The sequence below is a fragment of the Ostrinia nubilalis genome, chromosome 2 (genome assembly GCF_963855985.1).
Source record: "Ostrinia nubilalis chromosome 2, ilOstNubi1.1, whole genome shotgun sequence".
In the NCBI taxonomy this organism is placed as follows: Eukaryota; Metazoa; Arthropoda; class Insecta; order Lepidoptera; family Crambidae; genus Ostrinia; species Ostrinia nubilalis.
Window position 1 is genome coordinate 9,426,386 of NC_087089.1, and position 22,941 is coordinate 9,449,326.

The window sequence follows — 22,941 nt, forward strand, 5'->3', positions numbered from 1 at the left end:
GCAAGGGCTACCCAAATCACCGTGACTTTTGATAGTTTAACAACATACAGGATTTTAGTTTACATTCATGTTATGGATGTAAATACTTCTGAATCAGCTAGGCCTAGTATTCATCTAATAATAATTAAAGAAATCAGGCATGTAACTTGACTATTCGCGCCACAGTGACCAAAAATGAAAAAAGTGCCTAAGCACAGAAATTTAGAACAAATCATAACTCGAAAACTAGCAAAAATCGCGGGACATAGTACATGGGGCTGATTTGGATAGCCCTAGTGATGCTCTACTTCTGGGCTTCGGATTGACACTACTTTTTGGGACACCCTGTATAATTATTAGGTATCTGGTGCTTACGTGTAGGTATTTACGATGAAATTGTACCAGGATGTCAAACAAATCAGTTACAAGGTACACATTGTAAACATACCTACCTACATGATTGCTCATTTGCTTGCAGGCATCCATCATCATTGTTTTAATGATTCAATGCGTCTTTCAAAGGTTTTAATTAGTTACCTCGTGGGGTAAAGTTAGGTATCGGTCTTAATAACCAATCGGGTTAAGTAATTCACAGAACAAGTACATTTTCCTCAACTTTGGCGAAGGACCTTTCGTTTCAAAACTTAAACTACCATACCATACTTAGATCTACATTACATACTTAGGTAGATCATACGTGTATGTAGGTACCTACTTACTCGTAGGTACCTATTCTACCAATTTTACTTAATTTTAAATGTCTGAAAAGCTTATTTAAATTCGCAAAAAAGTAGTGATGTGTGTGTGTTTAATCATAACAAGTGACATTTAATTTTACCTCGATGGCCCTTTCGAAGCGTCAACATCCAAGTTGAAGGGCAGCGAGTCGAAATGCGACTATCAGGAACTATCTCCATGGTCCTCAGACAGGATGCTCCGTGTAGTACACCGACCTTTCGCGCGTGTCAAGTGTAAGTTCAGACGGCGCATCAAGGTAACCAAGGGCGCCTTATGTGATTGTAAAAAGGTGTGATTTGCAACAAAAATGTAGAGTCTGATGTGCTATCAAGTGTACTTAATATGTATGTAGGTGATTAATCGTATAAGGAGATAATAAGTAGAGATGTTAATTTGTTTCCTTAATTAAGTGCAAAGAAAATAGTTTTCAGGTAAAACAATTTTTTCTTAAAGCTTAATCTATGTATTTGGCTGTTTAAGAATGTGTGGTTGAAATTGAAAGGGGATTACAATTTTTCTAGAAGTAAGTAATTTGTGTTTTTTTAAGTTCTAAAGGCGGGTTTCATTTGATTTTCATAAGGTTGCTACTTAATAAAAAAGATAAGCGCAATTATATTATAACTCTGACTCCGTCTAAGATCTGTCTACATAATATTTGAGTATCAACTTAGCTGAATCTCTCAATGTCTGACTCGTGGTCTTAGTATTTATTATTAGCACTTAGTACCTACCCAGCCGCAAGGCGATCATGACCTAAAAATGTCATAATTGCGATTGACCATGAACCTGCGACCCTCGCTCCCTGACGCATATTACGATAATATGTCTCCGGAGAAGATAAGAGTTTTTCAAAAGATACCTAAGTTAAAGACATACCTCTAACGTCATTGGTCATGTACCTACCTATTGTTAGAACGACACGCAGTCCCCATCCCCATACAATTAAGTTACTATGGGCGGGTGATCGTCAATAGATAGCATTGTATTTATTGCAATACTCTTATGAACTATTTAAAACTGACAAATGAAAGGAATTCAAAATGGCACTATAATGCAGTCTTAATGCTAGATATCGATCTCTTCCAGACAACCCAGAGAAAACAGTTGTTTGGGAGAAAAGGAAAGGAAATGTTTATATGTATAATTTGACCCCATTCGTCCAGAAGGCTTCGTTATTTTACAATCAAAAGTATTGCTTTTTTTAAATTACCGTTTTGTTCGATTGGAGAAACCCAGAATGAGAATTTTTAAACTAAAAAAAGACGCTTACTAGTTACTTATTTAAATTATGTGTTTTGTTAGTTTAGAATTCCTAAAACGATATTGATCTCGATCGATTCACTTTTCATTCATTGCTAGAAAAAAGTATTAGAATAGAATACAGTGTTGAGTGGCGCATTAGATATCGTGACACCGCTAGCGCAATAATTGTCAATGGAAAAATCACGGATATTTCCGGTTTTGAATCGCGAGCAACAGAAATCAAATTAGCTAATTAAAATCTAAGGAGGACATTTTGTCTTTGTTCTGCATTACGGTAAAAGAATTAAAAAAGCTCTTTTCTTAAGCGTTTTGCGTAAAGAAAATTTCCGTTTTCCCCTAACGGTGACGTCATGTTGACTCTCATTAATGACATAGGTAGGTACGCGTGTAAGGTAAACATTCAAACCAGTTACATACCTACAGATGTAGAGTGGTTACATTGGATGAATGACGTTAGATATTGTAGTTTATTTTGCTACTTTAGTCAGGACTCTCACTCTAGTCTACACCCTATTTACTTATTATTTATTCTATATTATCTATTCTATCTGTGTCTTCCTATGCAATAGTTTTTATTTTGTGTTGACTTTTAACGAAATATTTTTTGCAGGCTCACGTTTATTCTTTATTAAGTAGGACTGATAAAATTAAAGTAATGAGCTTCATAAAAATTACTAAATTAATAATATCACTTATTAGGCAACTTTAAATTATAGGTACTTAAAACTAATCGACTTTTTTTCGACAGGACCACAATTTTTAACATTTATTCAGAAATGTCTAACTGTCGATGTAAGATCGCTGTGTGTTTAGTACAGTTTATTTAAAAAATGGGTCACTGTTTTTCAGTTCCCTACCCAGTGATACGCTCCTTAATCGCATCGTAAGTGACGTCAGTGTACCTGTATGGTAATTTATGCGCACAACGATCCATTTCCAATAATACTGGCCGAGCACATGTATTGTCGTTCATATGACGGGTGGACACGTTTTCGGTCGGCCGGTGCGAGATAAACAGTTATCGAGTGTTTGCATACAGACGTAAGGTGCAGAAAAAAGGCGCCAAGATCACTGGAAAACCCTCAGCCGGAGGCTTCGATCTCGCGCGAAATCAGTCAATTGTACACCTTCGCATCGACCGCGTCTGCCCAAGACAGGTATGTACACAATCAAAGCTATCATTTATTAATTACGTTTTAATGATCAAAAGCATATTAGCTTAGCTAGTTACCGCAATGACGAAAACAATTAATTGCGGCCGCGGGTCACTATCAATTTCAAAAACAATACCTTTTATTTCCCTCACTGTGTTTATATCTCTCAGTGAAGATTCACTGCAATGTCATCGATTGCTTGCATTTATTTTTGTATTTTATCGCCTTATTGATAAATCACTGTCAAGGTATCTGTAATAGTATAAAATAGGATATTTAATCATTTGAATTGACGGGTCAGTGTAACTGTGGACGTGATGTCGCTTAAGCGCAAATTATCGTTTAGAACGAAACGCCATTTGGAGTGCAGCAACTATACGGAAGTGTTAAATTTTATTGAGAAAGATAAAGAAGTAGAAGTTGCGTTGCCCTTAGTCAGTGATCCAAGAGACAGTTCGAACGCTCCGGAAAATGTCGAAACTGCGCCGTCTGGCGAACAATCGACCGGTACAGTTTCGCAAGTTGCCGAAAACTCTACCGAGGGTGTCGAGAGTGCCGAGAGCAGTTCGGCTGAAAACAGCTCGATAAGTGAATCGCGAGATAGCACACAGAGCGACTTACGTGACCTTCGGCGGCAGTATAGACCGTGAGTATTGATAAAGATCAAGTGCGGAGATAGAGAACATCTGCTCTATCTCCCGGTGATAACGATTGTGACACAATGATAGATTACGCATTTACAACACCTACCCACCTATAGCTTTTTAGTCGGCGATTGAACTCGAAATGTGTTGTCGATAAGTTTATTTAACATAATTTATACAAAAGAAAGTCTAAATTGTTGTTGGCCCGTTTCTGTACATTAGAATTTTAAATTGAATTCATTGTTTTATGCTGGTGTACCTACTTATTTTCTACACATAACTTAGTAATTTAGTTACTTACGAGTAGGTGCATTTCTTCAGCCTTTTAATTTTTTAGTTAACTGATGGGTATCATACACACCTACCAAATAACTTCTAAGAATCCCTAGAGTAAGTTTTAAATTGATTTGTTAGCACAAGCTTTTAAATAGTTACTGGCTATTTAAATTATAAATCATCGTTACAATCGCAAATTACAAAACGTTTCCTAGATAGATCAGTACCTCTAGTAGGAAAAACTTTCGAGTTCGTTTCGTTGCGTATTCAAAGTGTCATCGAAAAATTTTGTATGAAAAATTAAACAGCGCCCCCTATATTATAGCCGCCCTAGGGGGCGCTGTTTAATTTTTCATACAAAATTTTTCGATGACACTTTGAATACGCAACGAAACGAACTCGAAAGTTTTTCCTACTAGAGGTACAGATGAACAATGTCACGGATACTCGGTTACGTTGTCTGCATTACAGCCTGAGTGCTTAATAACTTGAAATGAATTGAATACGTTATTTATGTATCTCATGATATGATTTAACCTTGTTCCTGATCAATCCAGTTCACTGGCACACAACAAAGATAGGGCGAAGGCCTTGACGACCGGATTCGATATGTTGAATACAAGGGTAAAAACCGGTGTCTTTAATTTTTTGCAATATTGAATTTTAAATAAAATATATTTCCATTCTTTTTGGGCAACTGCACCATTTTTTCTGTATTCTCGTAGAGACCGGTCCATTCCAAACAAAGGGTTAAAAGGTGGCGAAGTTTTAGACGCGCAGGTCGTTGCGTTAATTTGCTCGTTTTGTATGTAGGAGCGAACAGGAAAGGACGAAGCGCCAAATCCCAAAAGAGTTGTAATGCGTGATATCTATACAGTAAGACTGGCCAACAGTCTCATTATAGTGTACTTTAGTGGCAGTAAATCCAATGGCTAGCTAACCAAACCTTCCCATAGGAGAACCAAAAGTAAAAGTTCAACAGGAAAAAAGTCAACCCAAAATTCACATATTATACATGTAGAGACGCTGTTCATGTCAATACTTTTTAATTTCGGAATCGTAAAGATTTTTGAAGATGTTTATTCACTTCTTACCTTGTAATACCACAAAATTACCTCTTACCAAAAAGGCATGTTTTAAAGTTTCTATCGTAAAAAGTTACAATACAAGAAATACTTTTCCACATACGATGATGCATAATAAAAACAGAAGGCCCTTACAAAAGTCACTTGCTCTCATACAACGCGGAAAACCCAGCACTAATTGACCAGGAATGGATGCGTCTAGCGACCTTCGCTCGGTGACCTCAACGAGGTTTCAAAAGCATTGTCCCTCTGTTCAAAGTAAATAACTTTTTGCTCGTGTAACATTGTCGATAAAAAGCAGTCTGATCGTTTAATAAAAACTGCGATTTTCCAATCACGACTGTACCTCTACCTAAGTATCTATCTTATTACAAATTATGTAATGAATACCTTAGTATTCTTAATTTCTACATACCTACTTATTCTGAAACTATTTCGTGATAGGCTCTATATTACAGGACTCTGATTCCATTTCTTCGGAGTAAAGCTTTTTTGAGGTAAATCCGAAAAGTGACATGTGACCTCAATGTTTCTATCTCATTCTAAAAGTTGAGACATGCATTACTAATATTCAGTACTAGGTAATTACTAAATCAATCATTTCTTGCTCACTTTTATTTCCCACCAAAACGTATTCGATCCGTCTATAAGATTTTAACGCGCACGTATGAATGAGTTGCATTGGGTGTGCGAATTAAATCGACCTTTCTCAAAAGAGACGTCTAATTATTTACATTTTCCTGTTTTCTTATGAAAAAATCTTTAACAGTCACAAACACACCGAAATAAAAAAGAAACATCCTTCTAGGAAGTAGCGTATAAAAAATAAAAAGTTCCGACATACCTATGTGTAGGTAGGTAGATTCCGATGACTTTTTTTAAAATAAAAAGCAACCTTTGTAGTCATTCTATAAATTACCTTATCACACGTGCATAAACCTAATTAGAAACTAACAAGTTTGTATTAAATAAATACTTAGGTGCTTAAGTATTTGTTAATAGCTATCTTAATTGAAGAATAAATTACTTTAAGATAATAAACAAAAACTCTAAGAAAATCTCATCTCATTAAAGTGCAGCTGAATGCACTATACCTAGTTATTAGCCTTACCTACTAGCCTTAGGGCTCAGTCGTAGAAACCTTTCTTGAATATCCAACTAAAGAATGACTTTTATCAATTTGCTTACTTCCGCGTTTTGTAGGTCGCGCCGTTTTCAATGGATACAATAAAATTTGAATACAAAGAGATCTAGCTTTGCGTAACTAACGCGCAATATAGGTACAGGGGATCTTATGAAAATCATGAACTTATTAAGTAACACAACTAATCAACATTGTATAAAACATATCAGACTTCATGTGCCACCACAAGCGTCATACTAGCTCATGTTACGACCAATGGAATGCCTGAATGATTTGATATGGACTCGCAAGTTACACAGTTCCATAAGTTAATAAACTATGGTTAATTAGTATTTGTCGCTATAAAATATAGGAATAACTCCGTTAACTCGAACAAGTATGCTTATGTTACGACAATTAGACTGGGTTGCACCATCCTAATTTCACTTTAACAAAAGTCAAAAATCTGTCAAACTCTATACAAAAAGCACCGGTTATCGTTATAGTTACCGTTAAAGTTAGGTGGTGAAAATCAGCCTTAGTCTAGCGGCTGACGGGAATCGAACTAGAGTTCCTCGAATCCCGAATCGGTAGTCCAATGCCGACCCCTTTGGGCTATTGGTGTCTTTACTTATTCTCAAATTCTCGAAAATATCTGTTTATTTAATACATGTAAGTATGTGAGTCACAACAATTATTGTCTAGTGTACTACTTACAGCATTTTGTAACCAGGTTAGATTTTACATTTAAGAATTAAATAGAAGCCTGAAAACACTGTAACCGACTAAACATTGCATGAACCGGTAATAGAAGTAGGTACCTATAGTATTATAACAATGAGATTCAATTTCTTCATCAAATCAGTAACTACAAAGTTTACCCTTCAGGTTTTACCGGTATTCAACCACAAGATGGACGCATGGTCCTTTGTGGCGAACGTAGAAAACTTCCACGCTAAATGGGGTAATAATGTATGTCTGAGGTTTTTTCCCCTAACACGTTTGAGATCAACTAAGTATCTACTTCAAAGGACCATTTTGAACAAAGATACCTGTACCTCTATTACGAAAAACTTTCGAGTTCGTTTCGTTTGCGTATTCAAAGTGCCATCGAAAAATTTTGTATGAAAAATTAAACAGCGCCCCTAGGGCGGCTATAATATATGGGTGAATATCCCAAACACGTTTTTTACGCGGCGGAGCTGAGAATCGATGGGAGAAATGTAACTAGAGCGATGATTTTTTTTCTGTATATAGTTTATACAGCGTTTTACACGATAGCAAAGTCTTCAGGACAATAGGTAGTTATTTTATGTACTAAAAAAATTTTCAAAGACCCAAAATCTAATAGCGGTGGCGCGTCCTAACTCTATTTCTACTCATACATTGTGTTATTCCTTCTTTCTCGGGGATTCTAGTAATTTAAAAATAGTATAGCCATAAAATACATTAAATAAGACTTCCAAATGATATGAAAGAAATGTGATATTTCATATTTTAAGTGTTTTAAATAGCCTTTCAAAACTGTCCCACGAAAAAAAGCAATTACAGTGGCTCAATTTCGACACTCTCTTACTTCTCCAAAGAAGCTTTGAGAGACGTAGAGTTCTTCTTCCCTGCATCACTCAACTGTGTCCTCCTGATCGGGCTATAAAGACTTGCGACTTGTGGTATTGTTTTTCCAGCAGACCCGTAAATATTAGTATCAGCGGCACAGGAATACAAAATTTTTCAATTTCGCTGGCAAGTGTATGAGTGAAAGCTACTTACTTATATGCTAAACGATTCTTTAACATGATTAAAGTTTGGTGTTTTGTTGTATCTGCATACAGAAATTATTGATCAGAATTATAGTTTTCTTTATAATTTGAATTTTGTAACAGTTTTTCAATTCCGGTGGCGCAATTTCGGTGGCTCCGGTGGCGAATCTATTGCCGGAATTGGTCTTATTGGCTCTGGAGCATTGTACCTAGGTCTACTAAGGTCTCAGTCATAACTACAATATCGTCAGTGAATCGAAGTTGTGTGATGTACTCGCCGTATCTTGATACTGAGCTCGGTCTAGCTCAGAAGCTTGAAAACCTCTAAGTGGGAGGTAGTGAAGACTTTAAGAGATTATGGTGTCTCCAACTCTGAACCCTCGCAGCAATCAGATAAGTTTCGAGTTCTGATCTTGGGGGAGGGCTGATATGATGAAGTTTTCATACAAATACTTCAGAAGTTGCATGTATCGACAGTCAATTTGACGCCATTAAAGAGACTGTAGCACAGCCCAGGTCTTGACCGAATCGAAGAAGGTACAAAAAGGCCAATAATAATGACTGATTATAGTCCTCAGTCTTCTGCATAATTTGACGCAGCATCAAATATGTACGTAGTATTACAAACGTCTTTTCGAAAATTAGGTTGTCTGGGAGACTGGATGTTTCAGGAAAAAGCTGCCTCACCTGACTCTGGACCATCGCCAACGTCCATTCCATTCCAGTCTCTAGCACCACCACCATGTCTTATTTTTTGGTTTATCGACCAATAAACATGGTGGTATTTAAGAGAACTTTAGTACTAGCATTCCATCTGATTTCATAAGCTTAGTTGTGATTTCATTATCTCCTGGTACATACCTTGTTGTTTTTAATAGGGCATTCTAATCTCACTCAAGCTAAAGTCTAGGATATTTTCGCTAGTGTCGGAATAATCTCGATCTTCAGCCTAATTACTAGTAGTGCTTCTTAATCTCTCCTAGCAGCTTAGGCATTTACCAAAATGGTTCTGCTATCCTCGTTATTCATGTTGGTATATTCAATTTGGTCCTCGCAAATACATACTTTCGATTTATTACAATAAAATCGTCTCTATAATACACTTTGTATCAGCGTGAGGACTTGGATAGCTATTTATACATCGATACTAAGCAGAATCTTAAAAACAGATGAGAATAGTCCCTTAAACAGCAAATATTTCCCTAGTCTCGTAGGTTGCAATCTATTCTGCCACTCGAGATAAAAATTCGTGGGGCTTTGGAGCTGGATTGGCACTGGTCGTGGCTTAGGCTTCATCAGTCGACAGCTTTTGAGCATCTTTTATTCGGCATTCTTCTATTTCGGTGATGACTTCTTCTTCTTCCTCGGTCCCTCACTGATGAGGATCGCAACCGCAGATAGTGTTCCTTCATAGACTGCGGTCATAAGCTGTGTGGTGATCGGAGAATGCAAATGTGATTAAATTGCCTGTTCGTCTAAAAATGATTACTACATTTTGATTTTTGCAGTACTATTAGGGTGCAGCTCAGTACGCTTTTACAGTTCTGGCATCTTTTGCTAGGCCTTCTCTCTCTATGAGGCTGGCTGGATTTAGTCCTCCGTTTCTTAATTGTACTACTTTCATCTAGCTCATTGTCGCTAGGTTTGCATAGTTTTCCATTAAATTACCCTGTCACAAATATGTAATGTGTTAGTTCAGTAGCTGGTATAGATCTAGAAATATCTTCATACTTAATCTCCAGTTCGCATGGTCTTTAGCGAATAATTAGTTGCGTAATTCTGAGTATAGGATAGGTATGATACCATCATGAAAACTTGGCTAGCCTGGACCAATATTTTTACTTATGGAAGATAAACCTAACACCAACCTGGGGCAGTTGGTCGCCCTCCCAGGACTAGAGTTGGTTTCTGGGTTTGAGGGTCATGTATGATGTCTTTGTGATGAATCTAGAATAACGGGGCTGTTGGCGGCCAGAGCCAGAAAGTTTTGGATTTGTTCTCTATGGAGGGATTTTGCCGTTATCACCATGCTTAGCAGGCTGGTTGGTAGTTCCAGTATGGTAGTATAATACCCGGAAAGATGCTGCAGCCCACCCTCCAGTATTTTGATTCCTTAGTCGGCTATTACGACTCACGTGGGAAGATTTGATGCTTTTTTAGGGTCACAACACAGGCCTGAATATTGTTTTTAATTATAAACATCTTTACTGGATAATAATACTTAATTGATTACAAATAAATAAGTAATTTGAGACAATCATCCGTAACATTCCGAAGTCCGCTGTATAAATAAATTTCGGTGGATTGGTTCTTAATTCCGGTGGCTCAAATAAAATTTCGGTGGCTCTTGATAATTTCAAATTGACATATCTCGAGAAGTATTAATAATATTTTGATCTCTACCATATCATTGAATAATACAAGTTATTTACTATTATTTCTGCCACAAAAAAGTTTTGGAAAGTGGAAATTAAAATTCGCCACCGGAATTAGGCAAAAAACGAGTTTGTTGATATTCACCCAGGCACATTTTTGCAAAATTTAATTTTTGCAAAATTTGCTGTTTAATTTTTTGCTGTTTAATTTTTCATACAAAATTTTTCGATGGCACTTTGAATACGCAAACGAAAGGAACTCGAAAGTTTTTCGTAATAGAGGTACTGAGTCCTAAAACAACGTTAACTTCTTACCCATTGTTTATGTTGTATCGTGGAAAAGTTTCACCCTCAATAACTTTGATATTCTCAGAACGGATGACGGTTGTTGTGTATTGAAGATGTTATTATGCCGGACTATTTTCAAAATTTTAAAATTTTGGATTGAATGCTTAATAAAATTAAAAGATGATCCTATTGCACCATACAAAATCACTTCAGCCGATTGATTTGTTCATCGTTATTTTACTCGCAGAAGCTGCCGATCAAAAAATGATGATTTTTGCCTTATAGATACTCTAGATTAATACCTGACCTGAAAAAGAGTTTGTATGAAATAGTACTGGTTGCTCTACCCATAATATCTTCATAAATTTCTTGATTTTGGTAAGAAGAATCAAAAGTGATAGGTAAATGAAAATACGTAAACAAATAAGACGTCATAGACTGACTGCATCATTGTACAGTCGACAGTACATTGTACGTGGCATGAGGCATCTGATAGGTGCTATTTTGCAAAAATGTGCCTATACTTAGTCTGATGTGCTGTCGACTGTACTTCGATGACATCTAAGGTAAGTCATATTGTATTATATGATATTGTAGTCTGACTGAATGAGTCTTCAACAGGACTATTCCCACCTCTCATTCCCACCGCTGCAACTCCTGTGTAGCCGGGATCTACAGCTTGACCGCCAATAAAAACCCAAACAGCAAAGGTCAAGTTTGTCCCCGGGGAAAGTTAAACTGTCATCGTAGTTGGACCCGCAACGTAATTAATCAGAAGAACATAGGAGGAGTTCGAAGTTAAGGTTCGACTTCCCTCCATTGTAAAGCGGAATGAGTCTTCAAGAGATACCATTGTCCTCAGGTCGTTCCCCATCCCGGAAGGTTTGGTAATGGACCCGCTGGCGCCCACGGCGCTTGCGGTCTCCAACGAGCTTATGGGCCGCATTGGAAGCGGTCTCTCCCTTCTCAGGGACCATGGGAAGAAAGTTCAGAAGGTAAAGTATCTATAATGAAAATTGAATAAATCAATCATTACTCATCTAAAAGGTTGATGTAACGAGATAACGTTTTAAAAATTAGCAATTAGTGTAACTTTACATATAATATTCAACCTTAGATCGACTGCCCACCTCGCTATAAGCGCGTTTGTTCCCAACTTTCATTCTTGGTAGAGTTAATTATCGAATCGTTAAGAAAATCTAAATTAACATTTTCCTTTTCATTTCCCCAGCTTGTTTTAATTTCCTGAAACTTATTATAAAAATAACTGCATCGTGTAGGTACCTTGGTAATAACTGAAGTCGCACACTTATGTCTATTTCTTAACTGGCATTAAGTATGTCTAGATTCTTGACGCAGAAAAATTGTGATATCGTTCTGAATGGAACATCTCAAAAATAGCTGTCAACAGCCGGTTTTATGGAGATTGATGAATAGCTTCCGCACTTTAGTATCTATCTATGTACTAATCAATTTATGATCTGGCTACGAGTATCTCGCGCATTGCATCTTGCGTTTCGAACATGAAAAGTTTATATCTCGACCGAAGCATTCGAAGTCTTAAGTTAATAAATCTTTTGTAATGTTGTATTATTCATATTTAATGAGACAGCCTTATTTCTGTTTTACAGTATGTTATGAAAAACAGAAAACTAGATATACTGACAAAGAAATCGTGGAAGTACGTCGTTAACGTTGTACTCGTGGAAGCCAAGGACCTGCCCGATGGACCGACGAACGGCTCGAATGGGCTTTACTGCAAATTCAAGTAAGTAGGTACCTAATAATTAGTTAATTTCCGTATTGAGATTTTACACAGGTATCGTAATATTATGGTTGAATGGCTACCTTGACAGCTAAAGACGTCAGAAAATAAAAAGTTATTGGCAGACTCTCAATTAACTTAACTACTTGCAGTTACAATTATAATTAATCATGATGTATAGCTACATTGTTAAATATGAGTTTCAAATGAACACACATATTTCAGGATTAACCAGCTATAAATAAAATATAATGTTTCCACAAAAGTCCATGACAAGATAATTCTATGTATGTCAAACATAGTGATTCATATTTTACATGAACTCGAGTGTGCTGTGGTTTAAAGTAGGGTTTCCCTTACTTGGTCATGTTTGCTGTTATCTTTACAAATAAATCCTATTTTAAGATCTTACCTATGTAGAATAATGATCAGTGAATTAATCCTATGAACAAATCATTATCATCAGATATAAAGTAGTACAGTACATAACTAAACCTCATGATACTCCAGGCTACTGTCGTCGCATACATGACTCTACCAACAGGTTTTTCTAAAAATAAATTAAGCAAGCTTTATCGACGGATCTGGTCAATGCGTTAAAGACATATTTTAAACGCATTTTGACAGCCTGCTTATTAAATATTGATACTTTTTTGCGATTGCGGTTTTGCCATAATTGCGTCAACCTTCTGCAATTTTACGCACTGGGTTTTTCCAAGAAAGTTCAAAATGTGTAGAGCTTAATAAAGTGGTACGTGTTCACATTAATTAATCACGTTAGAACTACTTAAGGCTATTTTGTATTTTTTTCAAATCCTATGTTAACAATCGTTATTGATTATTTTCAGATATTAAAAAGATAAAATTACTTCGCATAAGATTTCCGCTTAGTGATAAATGACGGAGATGTTAGGCAATGCAATTTTATTTTTTAAATATCTAATTATGGATTTCCGTAAAGTAACGCCTGATACTATTAAATCACTACATAATTATAAAACAAAGTCGATTTCCTGTCTGTCTGTCCCTATGTCATGTGTGCTTAAATCTTTAAAACTACCCAACGGATTTTGATGCTGTTTTTTGAATTAAGAGGAAGTTTTTTAACATTGTACCTGTGCGAAGCAGGGGCGGGTCGCTAGTTATAAATAAATGTTCTTTTTCATAAATTTCTTCTTCATTGTTTGTTACAGATTAGGCGCTGAAACCCACAAATCTAAGCAAGTGAGCAAATCAAAGCCTATGTGGTGTGAACGTTTCAACTTATATCTCTATGAAGATAATAACTTAGAAATCACAGTGTGGCACAAAGGGAAACAGAAGAACTTCATGGGCCGGTATGTACGAGTAATTTGTTTTTTTAGGGCCATTCACCGATGCCTTATTAAGGCTGAGTTGCACCACCTTACTTTGACCGTAACTATAACGATAACCGGTGCTTTTTGTATGGAGTTTGACGGATTTTTGACGTTTGTCAAAGTTAAAGTAAAATGGTGCAACCCAGCCTAAGTCCCTAATAGCCAATCAACAAAGAACTTATCTACCAGATGAACTAAAACTTTCGTCTAGAAAAGAGATAGTTACATATCAAAGTGATGAATGAACTCAATGATAAATCAGCACTTTGACACACTGAAACTTTATCAAGAACCGGTAAAACTGGCCCTGAACTTTGTACAGTATACAAGTCCTATTAATCTCATCACACAATTTAAATTATCAATAATTCATCTTAAACTATCATACAGGAATCTCTGCACCTTGATCTATTTTAATAGTCACTCATTTTCATTTAATTACAGAAATTGCCATTGAACCATGATTATTGCAAGAAAACCAGTAGAGAATAATTAATACCTACTTACTTAGATACAAAACATGTTTTCTTATCCTCTTAGGTACTGTTTACATTTTTGATTACCAAAGTAAACACTCTAGTCATTCATTTTAATTTTGTATCTCGTAGTCATACGTGTTTGAACACTCTAAGTATTAAATCAACAAAATAATCGTTGCCCATCCTCTAACACTTTCAGGTGTGTCATCGACCTCTCCCGCCTTGAGAGGGAGAAGACTCAAGACCTTTGGCTTGATTTGGAATGTGGATATGGCTGCTTACACCTGCTGCTGACCGTCAGCGGTTCTGCAAGGGGTGCCGTGACTGATGGAATCCCCACCACAAATGGCATCCACCCGATTACGTTAGAAAAGGAGGAATTTGTAGGTTTAGACCTTTGAACGTACTTGAACTTTTATTTACATTAAAACTCTTCAATTTTTAGAATACAATGTACACTACAACAATAGCTCGTACAGACGATGGCCGTTGGGGCAGATATGTTCTCGAGTGGCAATCATGGGCCGTAAGACGTAGCGTGGACAGGACTCCTACAGGTGGACTGACGATCTGGTGAAGGTTTCGGAAAGAACCTGGATGCGGCAGCGTAGGACCGGTCGTTATGAAAAGACTTGGGAGGTCTTTGTCCAGCAGTCGACGTCATTTGGCTGAAACGACGGACTTCAATATGATACGTTCAGGAGTACCAAATATCAATCGTATCGTTAGAATCGTAATGTGCGATTTCGTATGCGAATTAAAACTCTTAAGTTTTAGCAAATATAGGCTCTTGATCTTTGGACACGTCTGAATCACACTAACAATATAAATAAGCATGGCACGATGACTGTTAGGTGAGCTGGTAATTGGTCGGACACAGGCTTAAAATAAATTGACAAACATTAATGGGAACCTATTTATTGATTGTGCAACGCCTGTGAAACATGATGTCATGAATAACAAAACACGAACTTTACTTTTACGTACTGAATAATCAAATGACAATAGACTACATGTAATTACTTAGCTATTGACGTATTCATGAGGTAATTAATAAATTAAGTAGCATTTGTTTGTAGCATGAAAATCGTTGACGATTTACGAAGCTTAGCTGACCTTCTAAAAATCACAATTTGAATATTCTTATTCATTCATGGATTATGTATTATGACCTCACGATGCAGGAGCAGCAGGGATTTGCATATTTTAATTAATTAATTAGAACCTTCATTATTATGTAGATTGATTACTTTACTTGCCTAAATACATAGCTAAAACCTGACAATAGATGCGATATTTTTGACTAAAGTTATCGTTAAAGTTTTAGTTCTTCTGGAAGCATATCCGGCGTTACTTCCAACTTGCTTCCGTAAATGTCTCGGTATTAATTTAGTGACTTATGCAAAACTCGGTCTTTTGCCAGTAAAATTTTCCACTAGAATATTGTAATTCACGATCGACGGGGATCTTATTTATATAGGTGTCTTAAATCAGCAGTCTGTCACTGAAAGCGCTAGCACTGAAAGCACTATTATAAAAAATAATTTAAGCTTAAATTACGTTGCATTATGTATGGTTCCAGTCATGGTACAAGCTAGACAACTGGAGCGAAGTGGGCCAGCTACTCGTGACGGTACACGGCGCGCGTGGTCTTAGCGCGCTGGGTCTAGGTGGTGGGGCTGACGCCTACTGTGTCCTGGAGCTAGACAACTGCCGGGTGCAAACGCACACTGTACCCGCCTCCAACGAGCCTAACTGGAACAAGACCTACTTCTTGTAAGTATTGCAATGTGGAGCTTTGATGCTCGCTGTAGGTCCAACTAGAGCGAGGTGGGTCAACTACTCGTGAGTCGTGACGGTACAGGCCCGCGTGGTCTTAGCGCGCTGGGACTGGGTGGTGGAGCTGACGCCTACTGTGTCCTGGAGCTCGACAACTGCCGGGTGCAAACGCACACAGTGCCCGCTACCAACAAGCCTAACTGGAACAAGACCTACTTCTTGTAAGTATTGCAATATGGAGCTTTGATGTCCACTGAAGGTCCACTGGAGCGAGGTGGGCCAGCTACTCGTGACGGTACAAGGCGCGCGCGGTCTCAGCGCTCTGGGCCTAGGTGGTGGAGCTGATGCGTACTGTGTCCTGGAGCTCGACAACTGCCGGGTGCAGACGCACACGGTGCCCGCCACCAACGAGCCTAACTGGAACAAAACCTACTTCTTGTAAGTATTGCAATGTGGAGCTTTGATGCTCGCTGTAGGTCCAACTAGAGCGAGGTGGGTCAACTACTCGTGAGTCGTGACGGTACAGGCCCGCGTGGTCTTAGCGCGCTGGGACTGGGTGGTGGAGCTGACGCCTACTGTGTCCTGGAGCTCGACAACTGCCGGGTGCAAACGCACACAGTGCCCGCTACCAACGAGCCTAACTGGAACAAGACCTACTTCTTGTAAGTATTGCAATATGGAGCTTTGATGTCCACTGAAGGTCCACTGGAGCGAGGTGGGCCAGCTACTCGTGACGGTACAAGGCGCGCGCGGTCTCAGCGCTCTGGGCCTAGGTGGTGGAGCTGATGCGTACTGTGTCCTGGAGCTCGACAACTGCCGGGTGCAGACGCACATAGTGCCCACCACCAACGAACCTAACTGGAACAAGACCTACTTCTTGTAAGTATTGGCTTGAGAGGCCAAAGGTCCCTTTGACTCCCGACTCTGTGGCCGGGCTTCTGTTCAGCACAATAGATCGTAGACCATAACCTTAGATTTGTGTGGGGGTCTGATTTTGGCCGTTTCTCCTTTGATTCTAGCCTACATACTCTCTTCAGCCCGACAGTTATTATTAAAGGATAAGGTTCTAATATTCAGTGTAAAAAAAAAAAGTATATAAGTAGTATATCCGTTAAGCTAGCACCCATAACACAAGCATTAAGTTGCTTACTTTGGGGCTAGCTGGCGCTGTGTGAAATTGTCCAAAGATTTATAAAAACAAAAAAAAAAGTGTACCTATCCCTTTGAAACTGGTCTAACAATCTTTCCTTTCTACGATTTGTTGCGCTTTAAGTCCCTTTAAGTGGTTTAATAATTCAGACTGAGAAAATCATAGAATTTTTTTTTCTCCTTCAGCGGAGTCAATGACATCACATCCACCCTAGACATCACAGTAATGGACGAGTCCATAATCAACTCTATAAAGGGAGAGACCCTGGGCAAGCTCTCCATACCCTTGCTAAGGATCTCCAACGATGAGATGCGATGGTACGCACTGAAAGACCGCTGCAAGAAGTCCAACGCGAAAGGAAACTGTCCCCGGATACTGTTGCAAATGTCTGTGGTTTGGAATCCGGTGAGTTCTATTTTCTGTTTAACAAATAAAAGCTGAGTCAACTTACTTTGGAAACTATTGATCTATTCAGTTTCTGGCGGTAGAGAAAGAACAAGAATACAAACATTTCTAAAGATTTAAGACGTAGATACCCCATATAGGGATCGATTCGCTACTAAGGCTGGGTATCATCATCTTACTTTAACTTTAACAAACGTCAAAAATCTATCAAAACTCCATACAAAAAACCGGTTATCGTTATAGTTACGGTTACAGTCAGGTGGTGCAACTCATCCTAAGTTGTAAATTCTTAGAACGAAACATTAGCGTGTAAATTCAAAATTGTTTTCAGATAAAAGCTTCAGTGCGCGTGCTGAGTCCAAAGGAAACAAAATACATGCAAAAACCGCCTAAATTCAACATTCCTCTAATTTATAGCAATCTCAAGTTTATAAGAGATGTCTTCAATGCTGTGTACATTGCCAACGAACATTATAAGTGAGTTCTATAAAATAGTAAATGAAGTTTTAATTTAGAAGTCTCTACATTTCTCTAAGTAAGACCTGATTATCATAAAACATATTTAAGCCGGATTCAGACGGGTGTAACGCGTAATGTAATCCACCGTGTAATGTAATGGAAATAGTATGGGCAGCACTTCACTCGTAGAATTCGTGATCGTGTTACATTACACGTAATTTTACATTACACCCGTCTGGACCCGGCTTTAGATGTAGAGCTATACTGCCAACATTAATGGCTATCTGGTTAACAATTATGTACTTGCCTAGTCCTAGAATATATCCTTGATATAACCAATACGTAATGCTATGTAGAGCCGTTACATTACACGGTGGTGCTGATTGCTTGAATTGAAATATTTTGACCAAACTGGTTTAAATCTATACGTTTTAATACTCAAGCAAGTGTTATCTCGTATTATCTTTTTCCTTTCAGACGTGCATTTGAATGGGAGAACCGGGAGATGTCAGTGATAGCGCTAGTAGGCTGGCTGGTTTTCTGGTTTTTCTTCAGAATATGGATGACCCCTCTGTTGGCATTAGGGCCGTTCGTGTACTTCTGGGTCGGACAGAAAGGGAATAGTGAGTAATACATACTATCGTCAAAGTGAAAAAAAGGAGGAAATGACTCGAATCGTCTTTAGAATCTAGTTACATATAAGTTTTGCTTTGTTAATGTCCATTAGGAGTTTATTACTTTCTTTGAAATAATTCCTTAAATAATTCATATTCATCAAAATATCCATTAAAACCATCTGCTACTGCAACTGACAAACAAAAGTTATTGGGTTCACTGGTTGTCTCTTCTTAGCCGTGGGTCTAATGTCATGGGTTGATTTGTATTAGTACCGACAACGTGTAGCCATCATAAAATTAAAGATTTAGTGGCGAAAAACCATAATATTGGCAATAAATACCGCAAGAGGTTAAACCAACTGGGGCCCTGGTCAACTACTGGGTCAACCACCCTACTTAGACAAAGAAATTAGATTGATGACTTATGTATGACTTATTTAAATATCTTCGTCATATTCTATGTATAATGAAGTAGGTAAGGTATGTAAATGTAAAAAGAGAGAATATTTTCATTGCCTCTACAGCAACAATGTGCAATTGAGCTCTGTATTAATAGATGCAATAGTATAATAATTGCATTGGTGACCGCCACTGCACGTTTCTCTGAGGGTCACAGGATCATTGGATCTAGTGAAGCGGACATAAGCAGTGTTTTACAATAAACACGTCGCGATCTTGAACCGCATCTTATGCGATGAATACAGATAGCTTTTGTTTTATAGCAGTGATTTGTTTGGAATTTACAACAAATAAAACAAAAGAAAATGAAAATAATAAAATCGATTGTTTTTTTTTTCAGGAAATGCTTTGATACTTTTGAATCAATCTGAAGATGAACAATCAGATGATGAATTAGAAAACCACAAGGTTAGTTACGCATAGGCCTACTCGTATAGATGTAACTTAAAGATATTACCTTCTTTGAGTTAAAAAAAAAACTAATAATTATATTTATTTCAGGATGAAAAGACAATCAAAACACGGCTTTATGGACTGCAAGACCTCACATTCACAATCAAAAATGCAATCGACTATATTGTGTCCTTAATCGAGAGGTTGAAAAAGTAGGTCGAACTTGTTTTGAAATCTATAAGATCTTGTTATTTAAAAATGTGCCTAAACGTTACAACATTACGTTTAAATTTATTTTAATATCATTTCAGTTTGGTGAATTTCACGGTACCTTACCTAAGTTACCTTGCGATGGCTGGCATGATGATTGTGGCTTTCGCGCTCTACTTTATTCCTTTCAATTATCTCATTATGGCTTTAGGTAAGTAAATAAGTTTATCAACATTATGTATAGTGGTTAGTAAAGTAACCTTAATTCTATAAAAATTGTGTACATGAGGTTTTTTAACGACAGAATAAAGTTTTTTTTATAAGTCCCTTTAGCCCCTCGAAGCTAATTAAGCTTGAGTTACGAGTGGGCTCACCACAATAGTCGAGCGGCGGTGGGATTCGAACCCGCGTTCCTCGGATCTCGAGTCGGCCACACCGACCCCTTCACCGTTAGACTATCGTGGCTATAATTTAATTTCTTTACTATTTCAACTTTTCTTTTCAGGCATATACAAATTTACAAGAAAAGTCTTGAATCCTGATAGAGTTCCTAATAATGACGTACTGGACTTCCTTTCGCGAGTACCTGATAATGAAGTTTTGGTAAGTTCAACTCCACGAGTTATAAAACAATAGAATATAAACAATTTCTTTATTTTCAAATAATTGTAAGTGATTATTTATTGCAGAAACAATGGCGAGAGTTAAAGGTCCCTGAACCAAACCTGAGCAGAATGAATTCCATCAGAAAGCAGATTGCAACAGACCCTGAAAAAGACTTTGACTGAATATATTTAAGATCGAGCCTATGGCGGCTCAAGAAATCTGACAGCAATTGTTAATATTTTCAAGAAGGAGAAGAAGAAAAATTATTCATTTAGTTCAAATCACAGTTTATAAAAGTACAACTAAGATCAGGGTTTCTGAAAAATTTACTTTCAGCGCCAATTTGACACAATCATAGAGTTTGAGCGTTCGGAATTGATTTCCCTTTATTATGGAGCTAGCCTAGAGCTACTAAACTCGCTCTACCAAGCAAGCATAATATATGCTGTGGTTTACATTAAAAACTCAAAGTTTCAGGGTATCAAATAAGGTTTTGAATGTTATTACCTTGCCAAAACATAGACTGGACTAACACTGTGATCTGGGATTCTGTACTTACGATTTAGTGCCATAGAGACTAACCGTTTAATTTTTTGGGGGTTACTTACAAATAACTTGAAAAATAAGCCTGGTCATACACTTTCATAGTTAGCATAACTGCTGTATGAAGCCCGAATGGGTGACCGCACTTAATAAAACTTTAATAGGTATCATTTAGCCAATTTCGATGTTAGTAAAGAGTCATTTAATATGCATTTGATAATATTTCCTATGCCAAATTCTTGCCTAAAATTATATTAGAATTATTTATGGATACAATTTGTTGAGGATAATTTCAAATTAAGGACGCAGCTAGATGATATTTATTTAATAGATAGACATGACTTAAATAGGACGTAATGGTTAATTAATTAATAGGTTACTAACGCCATTGTGATCCATAGTTTTAAGAGATAACAATTAAACAAATATTTTATTATTATACTTTTTTATTTTAAAGTCGTAAAAAATAGGTTTATAATAGAACCCACTTAAGTTTGACACAAACTACTTAACATTGTTCTTAATTTAATTGATAATATTGGCGACTGTGATCTTTTATGTATCGCCTTAGGTACGGAGACAAAAGACAAGCTATTAACTTATATACCGCTCAACGTTCTAAGTGTTACGTCTCTAAATAATGCCCTATACATACAGGGTGTCCAATAAAGACCGTGTGAAACATAAGAAAATAGACTAATGGACGACCATCTAGACAAAAAACCTAAGTAAAATAATCGCTGTTATTCGTCCGTCTCCTTAAGTTTTGCACGGTCTTTATGGTACACCTGTATTCCTGTATTTAAATAATAAAACTTTTTTTTTATTGATGGGTACTTCTCATTTACACTCAAATTTGATGGTCACACAATAATAGTTCATAAACGGTATAAGTTAGAACAATAACTTTGAAATCAGATGATAAAATATCTATTTAGCTACATGCAATATAAATTTTATCGTAATAGAAGCAAAAATAATACGAAAAAATCACATGAAACGATAAAAAACGGGGTGATTTTTCGCGTTCTCATCGTGTCACACCTTCGGTTGCAATGAAACATTTGGTTACTGCATTCACAATTTTCATTCAATTTGTGTGTAGCATATACTAAAATTATCGTAATTAAATATACTTTCCACACAATAGTCAAAAAAATATCTTCTTATAATTGTTTTGAATTGAGGAAGCGAAATACGTTGGTCACACGATTTTAGGTACCTAAAATTTTGAGTAATAATATAAGATTGCCGTTAAACTGAACACCAGCAACCAATCACAGTGTTCTATTCGGTTAACGTTAGTCGCGCTCCGGCCATTGGGGAGGTGAGATAGGTCGATCGTCGCTTCGGGAACAAAATACGTAACTTTTTGTGATTATCCATAGACATACCGTCGCTTGCTTGAACAATATTTTCTACCTCTAAAATTTAAACAATTTAATTGAAACTTTGCCATTGAAAACTTAACAATATGTTAGACTTATTTGTGTAGTATTCGACTTGAACCGTTAAATTCAAATTTAAGGATAATTCATAAAAAACTAAAATTTTCGTCTCCTTCGTGGCATCACCTTCGTGGTGTTTTATACACGAAGGTGATTTTAGGCCACGAAAGTGATTTCTTGCTTTGGTTTATTTTAAAATAATAGTGACTGGTGTTTATGTTTGGGACAATATTATTTGATCCTCTAAAAACTAATTGATTTTTTTTGTATGTGCACTTTTAAAAATAAATGATGTGTTTTATTATATTTTATCTTTATATTAATTATTGGGTCTATATTAGTTGATCTACGGATAAATTATGAATGATCTTCATTTAAGGTAACATAATATTTATGTTTAACATACTCTTTTAATATTTAGTAAACAAAAATAATATTTGATCCTCTTTTTTAGTTATTGATCTTTAATTTTGTTAATTTGATGATTTTTATATCAAGATTGCCTTTTAATATTGATCACCTAATAAATACATTTCGGTCTAAGTATAACTTAACTTTAAAATATATTTGATCTAACTAAAAATA

General features: G+C 36.8%; 1 protein-coding gene across 3 annotated transcripts in view; it reads left to right on the forward strand.

The window, feature by feature from the left end:
* The window catches only part of LOC135082486 (multiple C2 and transmembrane domain-containing protein-like), a 34,990-nt gene extending 13,646 nt beyond the window's left edge, over nt 1-21,344 (forward strand). Inside the window, exons 1-14 of one of the 3 annotated variants that reach the window (XM_063977298.1) lie at nt 2,932-3,137; nt 11,548-11,680; nt 12,317-12,453; nt 13,644-13,787; nt 14,487-14,670; nt 15,870-16,063; nt 17,402-17,621; nt 17,953-18,098; nt 18,558-18,703; nt 19,497-19,564; nt 19,658-19,761; nt 19,861-19,970; nt 20,265-20,362; nt 20,449-21,344. In XM_063977298.1, coding sequence (XP_063833368.1) covers nt 11,576-11,680; nt 12,317-12,453; nt 13,644-13,787; nt 14,487-14,670; nt 15,870-16,063; nt 17,402-17,621; nt 17,953-18,098; nt 18,558-18,703; nt 19,497-19,564; nt 19,658-19,761; nt 19,861-19,970; nt 20,265-20,362; nt 20,449-20,547 — 1,755 coding nt within the window. In that variant the 5' untranslated portion in view covers nt 2,932-3,137; nt 11,548-11,575 and the 3' untranslated portion in view covers nt 20,548-21,344. Of the gene's footprint in view, nt 1-2,931; nt 3,138-3,414; nt 3,781-11,547; nt 11,681-12,316; nt 12,454-13,643; nt 13,788-14,486; nt 14,671-15,869; nt 16,064-17,401; nt 17,622-17,952; nt 18,099-18,557; nt 18,704-19,496; nt 19,565-19,657; nt 19,762-19,860; nt 19,971-20,264; nt 20,363-20,448 lie in introns of those variants that run through there. The other 2 variants (XM_063977285.1, XM_063977292.1) reach the window with 2 other exon arrangements.
* Nucleotides 21,345-22,941: the final 1,597 nt, after the last annotated feature.